Source organism: Panthera tigris, chromosome A3 (assembly GCF_018350195.1).
Source record: "Panthera tigris isolate Pti1 chromosome A3, P.tigris_Pti1_mat1.1, whole genome shotgun sequence".
In the NCBI taxonomy this organism is placed as follows: Eukaryota; Metazoa; Chordata; class Mammalia; order Carnivora; family Felidae; genus Panthera; species Panthera tigris.
In genome coordinates, this window is record NC_056662.1 from 33,662,773 (window position 1) to 33,684,639 (window position 21,867).

Here is a 21,867-nt window from a genome sequence, read left to right on the forward strand (position 1 = left end):
TGTAACTGATCTGGGATCAGAACCACTGCAAGTCAGGTTAGATACTGCCCAAGGGCACCCATCCAGCCTAGTGTTGCACAGTCTCATTCAGAGCTGGGCTGGCCCTGAATTACAGGAGAACCTTTTGGATTTTGATCCCATCAATGTGGATATACTCTGAGGACATTTGGGACAAACTCAATATCCCTTTCAAACACAGATTAGAATCCGCAAAATATCTGCCCTACATGGGAGCAGCTCAGAAAGACTTTCTCTAGTAATGGCCAAGGGTTCACTTCACCTGCGATGTTTTACTCTCACACTTGCAACAAGACACAATCTTGCAGCCTCTTGTAGGCATTGAGAGAGGTATTTTGTGGGTGTACACCATCCCACTATAACATGGTCCTAGATAACTTCACAAGGAAAAAAAAACCTCAAAACAGTAAGAGATGAGATGCCACTATCTAAAACACAGAGAAATGTTTTGAGAGCTTTAAAATATACTCTTGTTAAGTGTTGGTGTGGATGTGGAGAAAAAGAACCCTCAGGCACTGCTGGTATGAATGCAAACTGGTGCAGCCAACGTGGAAAACAATATGGAGTTTCCTCAAAAAGTTAAAAATAGAACTATCATGTGATCCAGTAATTCCACTACTGGGTATTTACCCAAAGAATATGAAAACACCAACTGGAAAAGATACATGTACCCCTATTTTTTTTTTGCAGAATTATTTATAAGAGCCAAATTATGGAAGCAACCTGAGTTTCATCAACAGATGAGTGGATAAAGATGTGGTACATATGTACAATGGAATATTACTTAGCTATAAAAAACGAAATCTTGCCATTTGCAACAACATGGCTGGATCTAGAGTGTAAAATGCTAAGTGAAATAAGTTATCAAAGACAAATTCATATGATTTCACTCATGTGGAATTTAAGAAACAAAACAAAGAAAAAAAGACACAAACCAAAAAACATGTTCTTAACCATAAAGAACAAATTGATGGTTACCAGATGGGAGGTGGGTGGGGGATGGGTGAAATAGGTGAAGGGGATTAAGAGTTCACTTATCATGATGAGCACTGAGTAATATATAGAATGGCTGAGTCACTATATTGTACACTTGAAACTAATATAGCACTATTTGTTAATTACACTAGAATTAAAATTTTGGAAAAAGTAGTCCCACTTTGAAAATAAAAAAAAAAACAACCACTCTCATTATTTTCCAGTCTAAATACTCATGGCCTTTAATTCTCATTGCGAGGGATTCAGAGTGTTAAATCTTCTCCATCATAGACTGTCCTCCCAAAGACGCAGCATACCTTACTGCCTACATCCTTGCATAACAACCATAACACTGAAGTAAGTTACATACTATATTAGCTCAGCAAGCAGCAAAAATTCACCAAATCAAATAATTACTGAAATGCATGCAAATGCTAAACCTAGTTCACAAACGTACATGTTGTACAACTGGCATACAATCCTATTTTAATCCTGCTATCAGCCTGGATTAAAACATAAATGAATAAAAAGATAAAGTATTCCTTATTGACTAGTCAGAGGTAAAAAGTAAAATCATGATGACAAATGATTAATGAATACAACTAACAAGAAACAGTTACCAAGTACTGACTACGTGCCAGGTTCTATGCTAAGCACTCAAAGTGTTCTAGTGACAATAGTTTATAGCAGGGGAAACTAATGGGTTCAGAGATACACACACAAGGTGGAGAACAAGGAGTTGTTTCTCTGGAAGACAGAAAGCTAATACCTACCTGCACCACTGTTGCTAACTATGAAAAGAGATGAAAAGACAAAAGACTAGAAAGTCTCTTCATACATGTGTCACAGACAACAGCTCCAGGATTCCTAACCCTGACTGTGGCCCCAGACTCAGCGACAGTGCTTCCCAAGTTCAATCTCCTGTACATTGCTTTCATGACATTAGTCTCACCTTGTACTATCTTTTGTATTTGTTAATATTTTTCATTAAGTTGAGTGACTTTTTATAAGTTCAATAAAATTTCTTTGAAAACTTCCAAAACTTCCAAAGTTTGGTATATTGCTACCAAAAATATATAATCAGTACCAATTCCATATCTAGAAAATGTCTATCCATTCTTTGAGAAATTCCTTGAGTTGTACATCTTCCAGGCTTCAGTGACTCTAATGAGGTAGGCAAATGTCAAGACTACATGTGAGGGTAAGTGTTATAGTTAAAGTGGTGGTGACTTCTAGGAGTTTATATAAAAATTAAAATACATAGGTGGATACCATCATCACTGAATTGGAAAGACAATCTGAATTTTAGTGACTGGACAGAACATTTGAGATTATCAACCACCCCTCCCCCCACTTTTCCCACATTGTTGTACAAGTTACCTACCAAGCATCCCTCAGATTCCAGAGGACAGCAGGAAGCTCACAGGATCTGGCTTATAACACTATTCAAGGAACTTCTTCACTCAAGCATTTATTCAAGCAAGAACATATGGGAGGTTGGTGTAGAGTTAAGAAAGCCAAATGTAGAGCACAACAAAACCCTTGAGTTCATAGGAACTCAGCTGTGTGGGTGTCTCCTCACCAAGCAATTCTGACATCCTGAGGACAAGTTCTTATTTCCAAATTGCCAGACCCCGCAGGCTGGCTTCACTAAAGCAGAAACTCAAGGACTTTAAGGATTAGTTAAGTAGGCTCTGATCTTATAGATGCTGCTCTTCTTTTTATTTTATCTTTTCATTACAGAAAAAAAGACAAATACAGAGCAAGATAAGAGATTTTTAAAAAATCAGCCATAATTTCAGTATCAAAGATAGCTACTGTTGATATTTGATTAATCTCCTTCCAAGCATTTTCCTATATACACATAAAAACTCCATATGAATTTAACCTTACACAAACTGTTTTGTTATCTTTTCCCCCACTTAATAACATAAAATTTTCCCTATAGAAGTATTTTTTTAATGCTTATTTAATTTATTTTGAGAGAGAGAGAGAAAGCATGAAAGAGAGTACTTGCACGTGAGTGTGAGCAGGGGAGGGGCACATACAGAGGGAGAGAGAAAATCCCAAGCAGGCTCCACGCTGTCAGCACAGAGCCTGATGTGAGTCTCAAACACACTGTGAGATTATGACCTGTGCTGATATCAAGAGTTGGAGCCTTAACCAACTGAGCCATCCAGGCGCTCTGCAACACCCCCATAAAAGTATTATACATAATCAGCCACTCATGCATGGTTAGACTGTCGCTGAAGAAACACTGACTTCTATCTGTCTATGTAGCCACAACATCTCAGTAGGATAAGAGATTGTGGGTGGGCATCAACAATCTTGTCTCACTGGTATTAGCCACTCTGTGTCTTTCCTTCTTCCCTGTTTTGATCTTCTTCCTTAAGGACTTTATACTCATTTAGTTCTTGCCATTCCCTCTCCCTCCCTCTCTCTCTACATGCTGTTTCTTTTGTTCACTGTTAATATGATTGCACTATAGTTTTATATTGTCTAGACATGAGTTATAAACAGATTATGTTCCCCACAATTATACATTCAACTGATGAAAGGATCTTGGGCAAGGGAGATGGGCTGGCTAAATATGCTGAGTGGGCTGGGTAATCGGCTAGGAGGACTGGCTCAGTAAGTGGTTCTTTAGGTGTAAAAAGGCAAGACTACACCTGAAGGCTGAGGTGGGAACCAGGCTGAAAATCATACCCTCTTTGAATAAGAGGGCCAGGCCTCAATTCTGGAAACAGGTTGTGAGAGCCCTTCCCAGAGATTTCATGCAAGTCTGGAAACTTGTTTCTAAGAAAAGAAGAAACTACAAAAGTTGCCAAGAGACTTGAAAAACCTAGATGCTGATACAGAGGGTGATACATGATTTCTATCACAGATTTTTAAGGTAATGAATACACATACGAAGAAATCAAAATAATCTACAGACTTACCATTTATGTTCTTTTAGTCACGTTAACCCCCAAGGTGCACGCGCGCGCACACACCCCCCCCCCCCCCCCCACACACACACAAAATCTATAGTCAGGGCAAATACATTACTGATGCTAATAAACATAAATGGACTAAATTTATCATTTAAAAGAATTACTTGTTGCTGTATGCATTTTACAAGACTCATTCAAAACAGAAAAAGCAATTAAAAAGGTTGAAAGTGGAAAACATTCCAGGCAAATACTGACAAAAAAGAAAAAAATATGGTATTAATATTAGATAAAAGCGATTCTGTAGAGTGTAAAATGTAACTGTGTGTCAAATTTAAGTTTATTCTATAAAACTATCTTCTTTTGTCCCCTTTTAAATATTGGGAAATATATTCTAAATATACATGGGTATATAAATATCATATATACTCTACTCCTCAATCACTAAGAAGAACATCTCAATTGGTTATTCAGAGACAGATCATATTCTATTCTCCAAAATGCCCCCCCTCTTTTTTTTTTTGCAGTCTGACACATCCACACAGAATCTTTCCATGCTTGCCCATGGCTGGAGCACTGTGTGTATGAAGATAAAATACCCACTCCTGGCCTTGACACAACAATGCCACATATTGTAATTATTTGCATGATAAAATGAAAAACTGTAACTCCTTACCTAAACTCTTGCTTATCAAAGCACAAATGCCAAGTTATATGAGGTCAAAGTAATTGTTTTTCTTCCCAGATACTGTATTTGAAAATAAACTTATTTTACATTTTTCTTCCCAGATACTGTATTTGAAAATACATCTCTTTTACAATGTGTGAAATTGATGACCAACTTCCATCCAAGCTCTTCTTAAACAACTAAACAAATTCATCTCTTGACCTGCACTTATTATAGGTTCAATGCCAAGATCTTGCTCTCATGATTCCTGAAATCCATCTATTATGAGTATCCTGTTCAATTAGACATTATAAGGCTACAACGTTCTCAGATGGCTATCAGAATATAGGACTCTGACAACCTTCAGTGTCAACATACTGCAAAAGGTAAAATCCTTACTCTCAATTCTCAGTTGGCAATTCATAATTCTCAAATCCTGAATAAACTTCTCACCAGTGTTAAGAAAATAGTAGAAGGAAACCATATAAAATCATGCTATCTGGTGAGAGGGAAAATCCAAGTTATTATTTAATATCATACACAAATGCCAAAAAATAATTAACAAACATTAACTAAGAAATACTGAATCCAAGTGACAAACTTAATTTCTGTTTTTAAAAAATTCTGAAGTTACTATTCTACCTCACAAGGCAGAAAATAAAATATAACTGAAAAACTAGGATGCAAAAGGTTGTTCTTAAATTTCCTAAACATACACTGATGTGCATGAGAAACAGAAGAGTCTTATGAACTTCTTGAATGTTAAGTTCCAAATATGACATCATGACTTAGAATCATAGTTTGAAAAGACAAATATAAGTACACACTTCTAAAGATTTTTTTGAAATACTTTAAGGATATATATTTAATTCCACAGCAAGTTTGTTAAATTTGGCAAAATTTAGCCCATCCTACACAAAAATGGAAGTAAAAGATTACGTAACACATTCAAGATTATATAATTGTTCAAATTTTAACCTAAATAACAGTTCTAACTCACTGAAATGACTCAGGGAAATGATAAAATCACATATACAAGGGACACTCAAAGTTCTTCTTAAATTGTCACAGAGTAAATATCTTAGGCTTGTGGGACACATGGTCTCTGTCACAACTACTCAACTCTACCATCATAGCATGAAAGTAGTTCTAGACAACAGGCAATGAATGAAAACTAATGTGTTCTAATAAAAGTTATCAAAACAGGTGGCCAGTCCCCAAGATATAGTTTGCTGATCCCTGACACACAGAATAGGACTTTGACACAGTAGTTACAGGTCCATGTTCAATTTATGCCCTTCTACACAGAGACACGTTTCTACTGGGGACTCCACATGAGAGCAATTGTGTGCCGTAAGGAGAAAAGTGAATTATAAAAGTACTTATAAGTGTTTACTTTCCTATTGCTTAGAAGCTACATTCTTACTCCTTAAAAACCTCTCTGCCAAGATAGTCACAAAAGGTATATTTAATTACTCACCCATATCTTGCCAGAGATGCTAAATAGACCAGCCATTCCAGACATCCTAAAAAAAAATTAATAAATGAAGAGAAGGAGAACCACTGGTGATATATACTATGATGAAACAAACCAAAACAAAGCTTAGGTCATAAGGATCTGCCCCTCCACTTTTTGCAATATGTTGTCCTCTCTCCTGGATTAACTTCCATTCCCATAAAGCTTAGATTTCATAGCCTTCATTTCAATTCCTCTGCTATAAATACATTCAACCCCCCTGGCCCTTTCTCCCACCATTGTACATACCTGGCAAAAACCCCAACCCGGGGCAGCTGCGTGTCTCTGGAGAAAACCACATGACTGACTACTCCCCCTTCCCAGTCACAAACCTCAGGAAGCACTCAATACTGCATTGTCTTAGGCTCCACTTGAGATGATAGCTCATGTCTTTTCCCTCTCTTCAGACCTTCCACACCCTCCCCTTTCCATGCATGCTTAGCTAACAAATACTCCTTGTATGCCCCTGTGAAATCAGAAGCCATTATGTGACCTCTCTTATCTTCCCACCATCAAATCTGAGCCTGGTGTACACCTGATCTACCTCCTCCTGTTACAGCAGAGAAAGTTGATCTGCCCTACCACAGTCTAATTCCTCGATTTGCGTCTTGGATCTTTAGTCTTGGACACTTTAGTCTTGTTAATGACTTGGCTCTTTCTGCCACTCCTTTTCCTACATTAGTAATTTCTCCCTTTCTGCTGGATCATTTTCTTCTGCATGAAAACATGTTCTATCCCCTCTTTTCTTTTAAAAAGCACATTCTTAGACTTCACAAACGTCTCCAAAGAGTAGCTATGCTTACTGTTTCTTCTCTTCACCATACCTTTAACCATCACATCTGGCTTCCATCCTCACTACTACATTATCACTACTTGTCAAGACCATGATGACTTTGCACTGCTTTACCAAACATCCATGTCTCGGACTCGATCTTTTAACCTTGGTAACACAGGACACAAGTGACTACTCCCTCTTTCTTGAGCACTCTTTGCTTAGCTTCTAGGAAATCGTACACCCTTAACTGTCTGCCGGCCTCATTGGTACTCATTTTCAGTTTCCTTTTGCTGACTTCTTCTCTAATCTTAATTTTGGGGTGTCTCCTGGCTCAGTCCCAAGCACTTTTCTTTTTACCTCTCTCTAGGTGATCCCCTCCCTTCTAAGGTTTAAATACCACTCACACACTTTGTTCCTCAATTCTCTATGGAGACCCATCTCTACACATTCAACCTGAGAGCTCTAGAAAGAAGTCTGCATCTCAAACTTATTTTAAATCCATCCATTCTCTCAATTCCCACTGCTGACACACTGATAGGTACTATAACCATCCCTAGGCTGGACACTGCAACAGCTTTTAACTGTCTCCCCTCATCTATTTGTGCCCCTTCCAACCTCTCCTCCTAAGAGCCATCTTCTAATTGTATGCAATGATAACATCCAAGGTCCAAAATGAGACCCAGACCCATATGATCTGGCTCCTGCCTCTCTTTCTCGGTGTATACCACCCCTAATCCTTTTCCCTGTGCTCAACCTTGTTTCTGCTCCTCAGCACGATGAGCTCTTTCCAAATTGGGGCCTTTGGCCATGCTATACCCATTGTTGAGAATATTCCTACCCTTGCTCTTTACCCAGCTAGGTCATTCTATCCTTCAGATCTGCCTGCTACTCTGCCTGTCATCCAATGGACGCCCATGCCCCCATAGTTCATCCCTGTCTTAGTAAGGGTTTGTTTTTAATAGCCCTTATCCAGACTAAGATCCTTTATATCCCTAGTTGTTTTTCTTAATATGTCTTACTTTAAGTTTCATAAAGAGAGCAGAGGGACCAACTCTGTCTTGCTCCCTGTTAAATATCTAGCACCTAGAATAGCATCTGGCATAAAATCAGTACTCAAATATTTGTAGAATGAAATGTCAAAGATGAACTGCTTTTACAGTAAGCTATGTATTTCTTGGGTATTTTATAAAATACTATTTCATGATTTATTCCTGAAATATTGCATGATTTGATTCTATTTCACCAGGAATATTCCCTATACTTGTGTAAACTAACATAGTATTAACTGCAATTATCACAATTCATTCAAATTTAAAACCAACTGTGGAAAAAAGTTAATATGGTCTGGCATTATGTACTTCACCAAGAATTATACAGTTTGCCATCATGAACAAAAGTTACCCCAGCAGTGTTACGCGAGGTAGCCAAAGACACCATAGGTTTTATTTCCACATAGATACGATAGCTTCAGAAGAAAGAATGGTAAATGATATTCAATATCATATTTTGTAAAGACAAAAAAGTTGATATGCCTTAGTGCAAAAGCTAGAGGAAAGGCTTTTGTAATCCACCTGAATCTGAATACTTAATTCCTAGTATACTAACAACTGGCTGAAACATATGTGGGTCATAAAACCAGAAACACAACACAGGCCAAGCATGGTCAGTATGTAGTCTGGGTAATCAGAAGTGAATATGAAGAAAAATGTAGACCTTGAATGCCTATGGACTGTTAACTTGATACCTCTGTTTTATAAAAACACCCTGTCATAAAAAAAAAAATAATAATAACAAGTTACGTCAGAGAAGCCGGGGATTTCCAGCCAGTCAGAGGCTCAACTGATTGCCATTTCTTCTCTAAGATATAATTCTGCAGGTCTTCATAGATTCCTGGGCCACGGTAACGGCGGAATATTCCATCCTTTGCACTATAAATTATAAAAACAAATAGAAAATAAATCTATTAAAATGATAAGTGTTATAGGTAATAGAAACCAAAACAACTAATTTTACATGTGAACTCTACTTTGAATTTTAACTTGGCTCAAATGAAGAAAACAATTATAGGTAAGCATAAATCAGAAGGTATGCATTATATTAATCTGTTACAGCTGAGAAATTCCAAAACAGCAAGCACAATATATTCTATGTGTAATTTTATCACTGCACAATTTGGGACCACAAGCAAAGTTCTTGGCAGTGTCTAATCTACCAAGTTTCTTTTTATTATTTTTGCTACAGATGATTTCAATTTTTCTCTTACAACAGCAAAACATTAATTGTTATCAAGCTTTAAAAAACTGCATCCACACTTCCAAATTTATGTCATTCAAATCCCCCCTGTCAAAATTAACAAAACACCTTGTATTCTCCAGGCCCCTCGGCCTTCCTCTCATTTTCTCGCCATGGTCCAGCTTCCTTAAGGGAAGAGTCTACACTTGCCATTTTCTCCTCCTGTATTGTTTATTCACTACTCATGTGATTGGTGGTTCTGCTTCCATGACTCCAGAGAAACTGCTCTTATGCTCATTGGCACTGCCCACTTGTGAAAATCCCTTCCTTCCTGTTGGCTTTTATGACATGAGCTCTCTTGGCTTCTTCCTATTACTCTGACCACCCCTGTTCAGTTCCTCACTCCCTGTCTTCCTTTGCAGATGTTCTAATATTGGTCAACACCAGGTTCTATCCTTAACTTATTTCTCCTTCCACAGTATACATTCTCTCTAGATACATTGCATTTTTATGTACCTCAATGTTGAGGAATCCCAAATACATGTCTTCAGTCTAGATCCTTCTTCTGAGCTTTAGATATGGAAATCAAACCAGCACCTAAACTTCTCCATTTGGAATTAACAGAGGCACTTCACACTATCTTGTCCATTCTGGCCTCTATCTTCCAAACTTCATCTTATTCTAATGGCTCCTCAATAGCTTTTACAAATTCTACATGGCTTATTGGTACCCATTACAGGCTCTTCCTTCGTTATAGCTAATTAGTCACCATGTTCCAATGATCTCACATCCTAAGTATTTCCAGGATCTATCCCCCTTCCTTTCCCTTCCCTGTAACTCTACCTGAGCCTCTCTAACCTCATCACCCAGGATGATCCAAATGCACTCCATAGGCCAGAACAAATTACAGTCCTCAGAAGGTATCTCATTTTCTTCCAGGCTTTTCCTTATCTCCTGTACCTGGAAAGGTTTTCTCCACTCTGTCTGCTTAGCCCAATTCCTAACTTCTATATCATCAGAGAAATCATCTTTGACCACCCCTGTCCTACTCCCTGCCTGACACTAGGTGCCTTTCCCCTGCTGTACTCTGGGCATCCCTCTCTCCTTCCAGCTATCAGTAAATACACACACCAGTATTTCTCTCTTCAAATTTTAAGCTGAATGAGCAATGGTTATGGAAGGCAACTTAGAATTCTTGATACATGTCTACTGCTTTCGAATCTTTTCTAATGTTTCTAGTGTCTAACCAGAAAATTATTTAAACTTACTGAAAAAATGCTGGGAGAGTAGTGACAAAGAAGCGGCCACTTAAACCTACAAGGGGCACAAACAAAAAAAGTTACAAGTCAAACTCAGACTACCCCAAGCACCTAACTTACATTGTAAGAATAAGCAGCCTTGAGCTTGTTTTCATAGCCATGTAATTAAAATCATTCCAGTTATTTAATCACATTTACTAGTTTTTTTGTTTTTGTTTGTTTTTTGTTTTTTGGGTTTTTTTTTTACTTAAAGATATCTTATTTTTATCCATTTTTATTTACCTACCACTTTCTGATGACTGACAGACAATGTGCTTATCTTTGATGTGTTACACTAAAGTTTTCTGGCTTGTGCATTGCTTGGAACTGTATGGTGGCTGAAAGGATAAATTTTAGAGTCATGCAATCTGGGTTAAATACTAAATTCTCCAGTTACTAGCTTTGTGACCTTAGATAAATTACTTAACCTTTCTGTGAAATGGGTATATGAAAGCCTGACTGAATTGTTCTGAAGTTAAGGTAAGTATATTAAGTGCTTAGCACATATTAAATAGAATAGCACATAATTAAAAATAGTACATATTAAATATAAATTATAGATATCAAATCAATTATAGGTTTAAAAACAACAAAGAATATGAAATTATAAGGTCATTATAATTTTTGTACATTTATAAAATTTGTAATTTCTGTCAAGGAACTCTGTGTACTTTAATGGATTGTTTCAATTTGTCTTAGCAAACCCTTACAAAACGATAACCACATATCAAATGCTTTCCTAGGTACATGTGAAAATAAAGATAAATAAAACCCTTCGTCACTGATCCAATATTTACTAGGCATCTTCTTTGTTTCAGGGACTGTAATAATGGCTCAAGACACATAGATAAGGAAGAACAGCGTTTGACATAGACTGTTCTGCCACAGTCTAGTGGCAGAGGGATAGAGTTTAATCAGGTAATCACGAGCAGAAACAGAGATGCATGATATGAAGGAAAGGGGCATACAACAAAAACTTGCATGAGACTAGGAGTAAAGAACAGATCCCTGCCCTTTAAATGTTCACCAATAAATAATGTTGATGTGGGCACCACAAGAGAGTAAGCCCAGTTCTGGCAAAGAGAAAACTAAAGGACTCCGCTGGCCAGCATGGTAAGCTGGCAGAGACAGCATTTCCTCATTTCTCACCACTTCTGCCTTTCCCACTGAAGGACAGTCTGGACAAAATCAAATGCCTATTTAAATAATGTGGCTCAAATGTTACATCTCTGGGATAACTTGCAGTTTGAAACACAGAAGGTTTATTTTTAACAACAAGGGATATTTGTCGATACCTACTTTATAAACTAAATCTATACTCAACAAAACAATTTATTCATTAATGATGAGTCTTCCCAAAGAAGGGTTCTCTGTTTTTTCTCATACCAAGCCAAGCAATTCTAAAACATCCCCTATGGCACTTAAAAGCAAACACAGTACTCTGAAGGCAGTAAAAGTCAATGTTACAAAAAGAAACATAAAGTTCATACATTTATCCCTGCACCTTTTTTTTTAAAGGTTGTACTGGCAGTAACAGAACTCTAACAAGCGTCTGTGTCAACAGGGCATTCTCACCTGTAACAAGCTTGGAACTCCCTCTATCAAGGAGAAAAGGTTTTTTTAGTAGAGTTCCAAATCTAAATTGCCATAGAAAAAGTACTGGTAATCCTAAAGACCTGAAGATTATTATATGTTTTGCTTATTACAAAGTTTCATATTTTAATTCTTCCCTAGCTACAGATTGTTTTGACTGCTCCAAACTTTGTACAAGCGGAGTTACAGTGTTAGGGAATTATACTTTATTTACATGGCCTTTAAAATGGAATGCATAAACAAATTAGTATCCCATCACTACTTCAAGTCTCTATTTAGGTTTTTTTTTTTGTTTTTTTTTTGTTTTTTTTTTTTATCAGAAGAAATAGATAGGATTTCTAACAAATGTCAGGCATCACTGAAGGCAATATTTTTTACTTGTTCTTTAAAATCCTTCATACATTCTTGGTCATCATTGGCCATGGCAATAAATTAAAAGTAAACAAACATAAGAAATATTTCATAAAACACATTAACTTACACAGTATTTATAAACAGTATTTCCAGATTCACAGGCCAGCTTGCCTGAAGTCAAATCCCACTTCTGGTTCTTATTAGTTTTTAATCTGGGGCAGTAAATTTAAACCATCAGTTTTCACATAAATGGATATCATTATTTCTATCTCAGTATTTTTTAGTATTAAATGATTTCTTATTTATAAAGCAAACAGAATGCAGCGTTTGACATAGAATAAGTACTAAATACATCCGAACTAATATGCTGTATATTTAAGTCTCTGGTTAAAAGTTAGGATAAAATAGGATGTAATAAACTAACTTAGTGTTAAGTGCTTTGGAAATCAGACACTATTTTGGATAACGTGTCTTTACAAATAAACGTGCCCATGAAAAAACACAATAGAGAAAATAATGACAGATAGTCTCTGAGAATTTTCTGCATTTTTCTGGTTCAGGCTAGAAGGATGCTCATCCCCAAAATTCCTAGAATAAAGGGTATAAGAACTTTATGGCTCTTGATATGAATTGCTGTGCTGTTTTCCAGAACTACTGTACCAATTTATAAGACCATCAGTTAAGGCTTATTTAAAATAAAGATCCTTTTTGGGACGCCTGGGTGGCTTGGTAGGTTGAGCATCAGACTTCAGCTCAGGTCATGACCAGGTCATGATCTCATGGGCTTTGAGCCCTGTGTCAGGCTCTGTGCTGATATCTCAGAGCTTGAAGCCTGCTTCCAATTCTGGGTCTCTCTCTTTCTCTGCCCTTCCCCCTGCGTGCATGTGCGTGCTCTCTCTGTCTCTCCCTCTCTTCCTCTCAAAATTAAATAAACACTTAAAAAATTAAAATAAAGATCATTATTAATAAATTGTAACACCTCAAAACTTTCATTTATGTTTCTCTGTCAGTATTCCTTTAAATGAAAACCCATGCAGGATACTAATAATAAAATCATAGCTCCTAACTGAGATATGAGTTCAGTTTGCTGTCTGGGATAATATATCGTCACTGAGGCTGTATTCAGGACAATCAACCACAAAATCAAGAACAATTTATGTAGCCCTGAGATTATGACACATTACTAACTCCTTGAAGATCTGACACCATAGGATAATCACTTCAAATAAATGACATTTCTGAGAGGTTAACAATGTCAGAAAGCTTTGGGTTTCATGTCAGTGCTCCAAAAATGTATTTAGTATTGATACCATCAAGTATCAAGGGAACCTTTCATTACCTGAAAAGTTAAAACATGACCACCCTGGAACGGAGAAGTACCAGCTGAGGTTGTGAACTTCAAGTTTTAAAAACAAGTAAAGTGTGGATCTTAACAAAGGATTACAACAGATCAGCAGCTCATTTCAAAGTCTGCATAATGATTCACTGCAACAAACTTCAGAAAGTGTAAAAGAAACAAGTGTACTCTAAACCTTTAACTAAAGGAGATAAAGGTTGGTCACAAGGTCTGCCAACATTTCTGCATGTCTTCTTTACTTTAAGGGAAACTTCCACTTTAAAATGAAGATTTATTGCAACATAAAAGAGGCATTAATCCAAAATTCAGGAAAAATTTTAATTTCTTATTAGCAAGCTTATCTTAAACATGAAAGCTTATCTTAAAGAAAAAAAGAATTAAAAGATTATAGAAAGAAAAATTACATCAGGGAACTGTATTTTGATATGCAAAAACACAATAGAAATTATTTAAGTTAAATATTTAAAAAATGGAGATAGCTACCAGCTTTTGTTCTACCATTATTAGCTGTGCTACTTTGGGCATGTTATTTAACCTCTCTGAGCCTCAGGTTTCTTAGTAACATAGAGATAAATAGTTCTCTCTAGAGTTGTTATGAAACTAAAATGTATATAAGTGCCTAACAATTATAGGTTGAAGTAAATGCTTAACTAAATGTTAGTTATTATCACCAAAAGAGTAGCAGAAGGAAAGCAATAATAAAAAAAAGAACTAACCTTACTTTTGAGACGGAAATAAAGTTGTCAATATAATAGAATACAAAAGACTAATTTTTATAATTATCAAATTAAAATATGAACATTAACTGAAACACAGTTAACTAACAGTCAACTAACAGCTTTTGCTTAACTTAAACATAATGCTTATTCTTGACCGTGGTGGGAGTCTGGTTTACCTCTAGTCTAGTGAAAAACCATCACCCATGGGTGCTCTATGAGCAGCTACTGTTTTCCTGCCCTTGACAACTAAGCTCATCTGCCTGGAACAGAAGGTTCAAGTACATACTCATTACACTGACTTTCCCAAAGAGCATGCAACTGAAATACCTATCGCCTGGCCTATGTAGTATTACACAGACGATGTAATCTGATCTAATCTAAGGCCTTTCCTTTCCTTGACTTCTACATCTCAGCTGTAAAATGCAATGTGTTTATAATCCCCAATCTTGATAATTCTGAAATCTTATTTTCTGTTCAAAATACCTACAAAAAAAAAATCTCTTCTGAGATATACCCCTGGAAGAGTTACAGGCATGACTAAACACACGCATAAACACTTCAGAAATTCTTGCTTTCACTTCTTTTTAAATTTTATTTGCAAGGAAAAGAAATGAAATTATGCCTTACTAGCAGTGTTGGCAAGGCAGCCCTGATAAAAGTATATACCAATGGAGATCTGTGACCCAACACCAATCTGTATACGGAAATATCCAGAGGTGCCTGGGTGGCTCAGCCAGTTAAGCATCTGACTTCAGCTCAAGTCATGATCTCACAGTTGGTGAGTTCAAGCCCCACATCGGGTGAACCTGAGCCCCACTTTTCTCTCTCTCATGGGATTCTCCTTCTCACGGGATTCTCTCTCTCCTTCTCTCTCTCTGCCCCTGGCTCACTTGTGCCCTCTCTGTCTCTGGAAAAAAAAGAAATCTAGTAAAATGTTCAAATTGGGGAAATGTAGTATTCAGGATGTTAGACTTTGTAAAAATGAAGTAAATACCCAAAGAACTTTCAAGAATAGGGTCAAGCTGCCCTGGAGGTCTGCCAATGAGTCAGTACAACCTAAGATGCGTCTCTCTTCATTTGGCTTCCAGGACCCCCTACTCCTCCAGCTCCTTCCTACCTCACCTGCTTCTCTTTTTCCTCTGTTGGAACTAGCTCTTTCCTTCTACATGTTAGACTTCCCTGGTTCCCAATCCCCAAAACACTTCTCTGGCACACCCTCCCTAGGCGATCTCAATTCTTCCCCTTCTTTTAAATACCATATACAGTGATGATCCTCAAATGTATATCTCTAGCTCAGCTCTATTTGGTTTTCTATTGAACATCTTAAACTTCAACCCTTTGGTCTTCTCCATATTCTTTCTTTCCATCAAATGCTACAGCCAATCTATAAAGAAATCCTTTTGGATATTCCAGCCAAATGTAGTATCTCAACTCCAATCACTCATCACTGCTGCTGCTTGTCCGAGCCACCATCATCTCCACTTGGGACTACTACATTAACCTCTTAACTTCTTGTTTCCACTTCTGACTTCCTACAGACAAGTTTTCATGTAGCAGCCAAAGCAATTCTTTCAAAACATAAACCATATCATGTCACTCCCCTACACAAAACCTTCCAGTAGCTTCCTTCCTATCATACTAATATCTAAATTCCTTGTCATGGCCAAGAACACCCTGCATGGTCTGGTCCCTAGCTACCCCTCCAGTTCTGTTTATCTTGAGTATCTCACTGGCTATCATATGGTTCCTCAAATAAGCCAAATACACCCCTGCCTGCACATGCCATTTGCTCTGCCTGGAATGCTCCTCCTCTATGGCTTGTTGAAATTCACTTTCTCAATTTGTCAAGACATCTAGTCAAACAGTCCTTCCCTGCACATCCTATATAAAAGAGTGCCTCTCACAATTTTCTACACTTTTATCCTGCTTTCTTTTTCTTCAAGTCCTTACTGCCACCAGACATTATTTTCCATTTTACTCTCATTACTATTTATCTCCTTCACTAAAATGTAAATTCAATGGGCAGCCAGGTCTTTATATTCCTTATTTACTTGTATCATTTATCTACATCACTGTCATCTAATTTTTATAATGTTTATTTATTGTTGAAAGAGAAAGAGAGTGAACACACAAGTGGTGGAAGGGCAGGGAGAAAGAAGGAGACACAGAATGTGAAGAGGCTCCAGGCTCTGAGCTGTCAGCACAGAGCCCGATATGGGGCTCAAACTCATGAACCGTGAGATCATGACCAAAGTCAGATGCTTAACTGACTGAGCCACCTAGGCGCCCCTGTATCACTGCCATCTAGAACAAGACCTGGTACATGGTAGAAACTCAAATATTTCTTGAATAAGTACATTATTCTGAAACCCTTTTAAAAGATTAATTGATAGCATTAGACTAAAAAAAAATTTTAGAGAGAGAGAGTGTGCACACAAGCAGGGGAGAGGGGTGGAGGGACAGAGAGAGGGAGAGAGGGAAAGAGAGAGAGAGAATCTTAAGCAGGCTCCATGCTCATTGCAGAGCCTGAAGTGCGGCTCAATTCCACGACGCTGGGGTCATGACCTGAGCCGAAATCAAGAGTTGGACACTCAACCAACTGAGCCACCCAGGGGCCCTAACAGCATTAGATTTAATAAAGTATAAAATAAAATAGTATAATCTGAAGTGAAATATTCTTTAGGCCACTCAATCATGTGTGTGGAATTTTGTCTCATAATTTTTATTTATGAGTTACAGTTTTTAAATTTTTTCTATTTAAAATAATTCTAGAACTATACTTTAAAACTTGTTTTAATACATAAAACAATCATTTTTTCCTTTTTTTGGACTTTGTTTCTTCGCTATTCCTAAAGAATACTGGACCAACGACTTTTTTCCTTCTTCTTTGATAAATATTTCAAATATATATAATTTACATTTACATAAATAGTATGAGTCAATAATAAATTTGTTTTTAAAATATTTCATTATAATAGATTTCTCTCTACCTTATCAAAAAAGCACTCAATCCATTCACACTGGAAATAGTAGCTGTAAATCTACATTTTAGATGGAAAGACTATATTCAGTTAACCTTTAGATTTGTGAATCCATCACAAAGTTAATTGTTTAATTCTTTTAACTCAAATCATGCTGTGAATTCACGGCAGGTACACCAAACGACTGAAATGTGAATAGGCCAACTGCATTTCCAAGAAACACATCATCAAATGTGTCTCCTGCCCACTAATTAGCAAGGCTTACACCTGATTTCACTGGACTCAAACTACTAAAAGACAAAAACAAGTTTACAGCAAAAATGTAATTGCAATGACATGACTTCCAAATGGAATAACTCATTCTAATAGCCCAAACCATGAACTAGTAAGTATAATTGTCCAGCTCTAAATAGCAGATGGGCAGAAATGGATTTGATTCAAATGATTAAAAAGGTGGAGGCTTGAGAAGTAATGGCTTTAACAGAAATCTCTCTCCAGGGGTTTGTCAACACATTCATCTTAACAGACGCCATCAGTTTTCCTGTCCAAGTAATTGGTAATTCGTTACTTTGTGTTTTTGCACTCACAGTTGTTTCAGAAAAGTAATTGCTACACCTCCTTGCCTACCTTCTTTTTTCCCTTGTAAAGGGAAGAGAGAGACAGAGTATGCACAAGCATTGGGGGAGGGGCAGAGACAGAGAGAGAGAATCTCAAGCAGGCTCTGTTCACAGTGCAGAGTCCCGACTTGGGGCTTGATCTCACGACCCTGGAATGATGACCTGAGCCAAAATCAAGAATCGGCAGCTCAACCGACTGAGCCACTCAGGAAACCCTTACACAGTTATTTTTAAACTACAAATACTACTTGTGTGTATCTTTTCAGAATTTAAAAGTTTCCTCTATTTCCCTCTTTCTTTTGAAAAATTATATCATTAACAGCTAATAAATGTAGATGAAACAACAGAATTAGAAATTCACCATTCTGGAACACACTATGAAATATTTGGTTCGGGTAAGATCATCATTTGGTTCGAGTAAGATCATCATTTGGTTCAGGTAAGATCATCAACGCCATGTATCACCCCATAGATTATATGCTAATCACAAAATGGGGTCTTTTCTTTACAATGGAGATGTTTAATGTCATCACCTTAAACAAGTGCTCAAACTCAACATCACTAACGTGTCTTAATATGTGTGATAATATTTGTCTTTTGGTAGAATACAATTTAAGTCACAGGATCACCTATGAAGTACTCTTGGCCATAAATGTCTAACCTGAATCATGTCTCTAGACCAAAATTCAAGTTGCAGAAAATATAAGAATAAATTAAATGTTCCTACAGAGAAACACCTAGGCAAATCCCCAGCCTGTTCTCTTCAGAGTATCAATGTCATGAAAAAAAATGGGGGACTATTTTCTAGAATGAGGGAGACTAAAAAGTATAGCTACCAAATTCAATTGGTGAACCCTGATTATACCCTGGTTCAAAATGGGAAATAATGAAAAAGATTTTAATATACTTAAGTACTGAAGGGTAAAGTATCATGATGTCTACAACTGATTTTCAAATGACTCAGCAAATTAATAACAATATAAAATATATGTATGTCAACACCAGCATACATAGACAGACCCAGATATGTTAACATGTTATCTGTTGATTCTAGATGGTCAGTTCATGGGTACTCAATATCCTAGCCTTTCATCTTTTCTATTTGTTTGAAAAAATTCAAAATAAAGGGGTGGCACCTTGGTGGCTCAGTTGGTTAAGCGTCCGACTTCAGCTCAGGTCATGATCTTGTGGCTCCTGAGTTTGAGCCCTGCGTCGGGCTCTGTGCTGACAGCTCCAAGCCCAGAGTCTGCTTCGGATTCTGTGTCTCCCTCTCTCTCTGCCCTTCCCCTGCTCATGCTCTGTCTCTCTGTCTCTCTCTCTCTCTCTCTCTCTCTCTCAAAAATACATTTTAAAATAAATAAATACATTTAAATAAAAAATTCAAAAATAAAATTAATAAGCTTTTGCATTTCAGGTCCAACATGTACAGCACCTGGCTCTTGAATGACGTCCACTTTGCCTACACTGATTTGAAGTGTTTCACCGTTCCTTGCAAATGTCTCCCATTCTGAGTCAGTCTGCTGGCAGGACGGACACCAAGGGGCATAACTATAAAAGAAGAATAGCTAATCAATATCATCAACATATGAAAAAAATCTGTAAAACAAAATAGAGAAATAAGTTTTTAACTAAAGGGAAGCACAAGAGCAAGCTTTTCCAAAGACACTTGATACAGATAAACAGAAGCATATTTCCCTGCTAGAACCTAATGTATGAATATCAATTCCCCAGGAAAAACTTAGCCAAAGTTTAAAAATATTTTCACAAATTACTACAATACATAAGATATTTTATTTCAAAGTTATTCTTACAACGAACCCAAATTATACTACTTTCCAGATAGGTTATGATTTTTCAGGGTCAAACTATTTTGAGTGCCCCACTAATGGCAGACAATTTTCACAAGGGCCTCTTTAAACTAGGCAAACCAGTTGCAGACCCATCAATGTGAGATCTGATGGACAGAAGATGTATTGCCAGTGGGTGCCCCCAAATGCAAATCATTTCCAAAGATATGTGGCAGTCTGAAGCATTCTCAGAAAGTAGAAGCTATAGGCTAAGCTGGCTAAATGACACTTTCTTAAATAGAAGAGGAATTAGAAATAAACACTTGGGACTTCAACCAGAACTCTGTTTTTTTACATTATTTTTTTCATTCAACAAACATGATCTAAGCACCATTCTAGAAACTGAGGCCACAACTGTGAACAAGACAAACGTGGTACCTCCTTCCTCCTTGTGGACTGAATCACCCACAGATGAAAAGAGGTAAACATAGGGGTAACGACATTCCAAGTGGCAAATGCCATGACTCAGAATGTGGATGCTATGGGACCCTCAGGAGCTGGGTGATGTCAGAGGGCCCACAGAGAAAGGAGCATCCATGCTAAGATCTAAAGTAAGAGTAACGGCCAGAGAGGGCTCAGGGAATGTTCTAATCTAAGCAGAGAGAACAGTAAGTGTGAAGGATCAGAGTACTGACAGGACAGGATGAAGGCATCATTCACAGCCTTTAAAAATGTTGTATGAGGAGTTAGGACTTTATTCAAAGCTCCATTACCTCTACTCTAAAAAAGTGAGAATCATAATCAGATTTACATTTTGGAAAAGTCACCTGGCAGCTCTTTGGATAATGGATCAGGGAAGGATAAGATGGAAGGAAGCAAACTGGAAGGTTAGGCTGTCATCCTGGCAATATGTTAAGGGCCTCGCTTTGTTCCTATGATCCTAGAAAACATCATAAATAGGTCATAAAGCTCTAACACAGCCAAGATTTTATATGCAGGTGTTAAAATAGGAATCCAGAAAAGATTCCTGTTTAGAAATATAGTGGATTGAATAGTGTCTCTTAAAAAGATACATCCAACTCCTAAGCCCCCATACCTATGCATATGATCTTATTTGGAATAAGGGTCATTATACATATAATTAAATTAAGGATCTTGGGGTGTGATTATCCTGGATTTAGGATAGGTTCTCATAAGAAGAAGGAAGTGTGACACAGAGAAGAAGGAAGGCCATGTGAAAACATAGTCAGAGATGGGTGTTATGCAGCTACAGGCCAAGGGAAGCCACGCTGGCCACAAGAAGCTAGGAGAGGCATGGAACAGACAGTCTCACAGAGCCTCCAGAGGAAGCCACCTTGCCAACATTTTGATTTTGGAATTTGGGTCTCCAGAATTGTGAGAGAGTAAATTTCCATTGTTTTAAGCCACTAAGTTTGTAGTAATTTACAGTTGTCCAAGGAAACTAATACAGAAAGGAAGATAAAATTTGAAATAAGAAGAGATTGAGATCAAATATGCCTTATGAAGATTTTAAGAGTTGGTCGAGCTATGCTTATTATAAACTATTGTTAACAAACAGTAACATGTGCTGGAAATCCATTTTAAAGTACTAACATAGGACACAAGTAAAAGGAAAATATTTACAGAATAATGTCACAAAAATACATTAGTACAAATGGAGAGATATTTTGTTTTGCTGAATAATACCCAGATGGAAAAAGCAGTAAATAAAATTAATCAATGCTCACAAAATAGGACACAATGTTCACAATGCTCACAAAAAAATCACTGGACACTGAATATTTTGGGATGCCACCAACTAGGCATACTTTAAAAATCTGCTTAAATGGGGTGCCTGGGTGGCTCAGTTGGTTAAGCATCCAACTTTGGCTCAGGTCATGATCTCACAGTTTGTGACATCGAGCCCCGTGTCAGGCTCTGTGCTGTCAGCTTGAAGCCTGGAGCCCACTTCAAATTCTATGTCTCTCTCTCTCTCTGCCCTTCCCTGCTCGTTCTCTGTCTCTGTCTCTCTCTCAAAAATAAATAAA

General features: G+C 37.3%; 1 protein-coding gene across 2 annotated transcripts in view; it reads right to left on the reverse strand.

The window, feature by feature from the left end:
* Positions 1–21,867, reverse strand: part of TMX4 (thioredoxin related transmembrane protein 4) — a 43,848-nt gene that overhangs the window by 12,079 nt on the left and 9,902 nt on the right. For both annotated transcript variants that reach the window (XM_042980901.1, XM_042980902.1), the window contains exons 2-5: positions 19,465–19,580; positions 10,382–10,427; positions 8,681–8,809; positions 6,071–6,116 (exon numbers count right to left, since the gene is read on the reverse strand). In XM_042980901.1, coding sequence (XP_042836835.1) covers positions 6,071–6,116; positions 8,681–8,809; positions 10,382–10,427; positions 19,465–19,580 — 337 coding nt within the window. The remainder of the gene's footprint in view (positions 1–6,070; positions 6,117–8,680; positions 8,810–10,381; positions 10,428–19,464; positions 19,581–21,867) is intronic.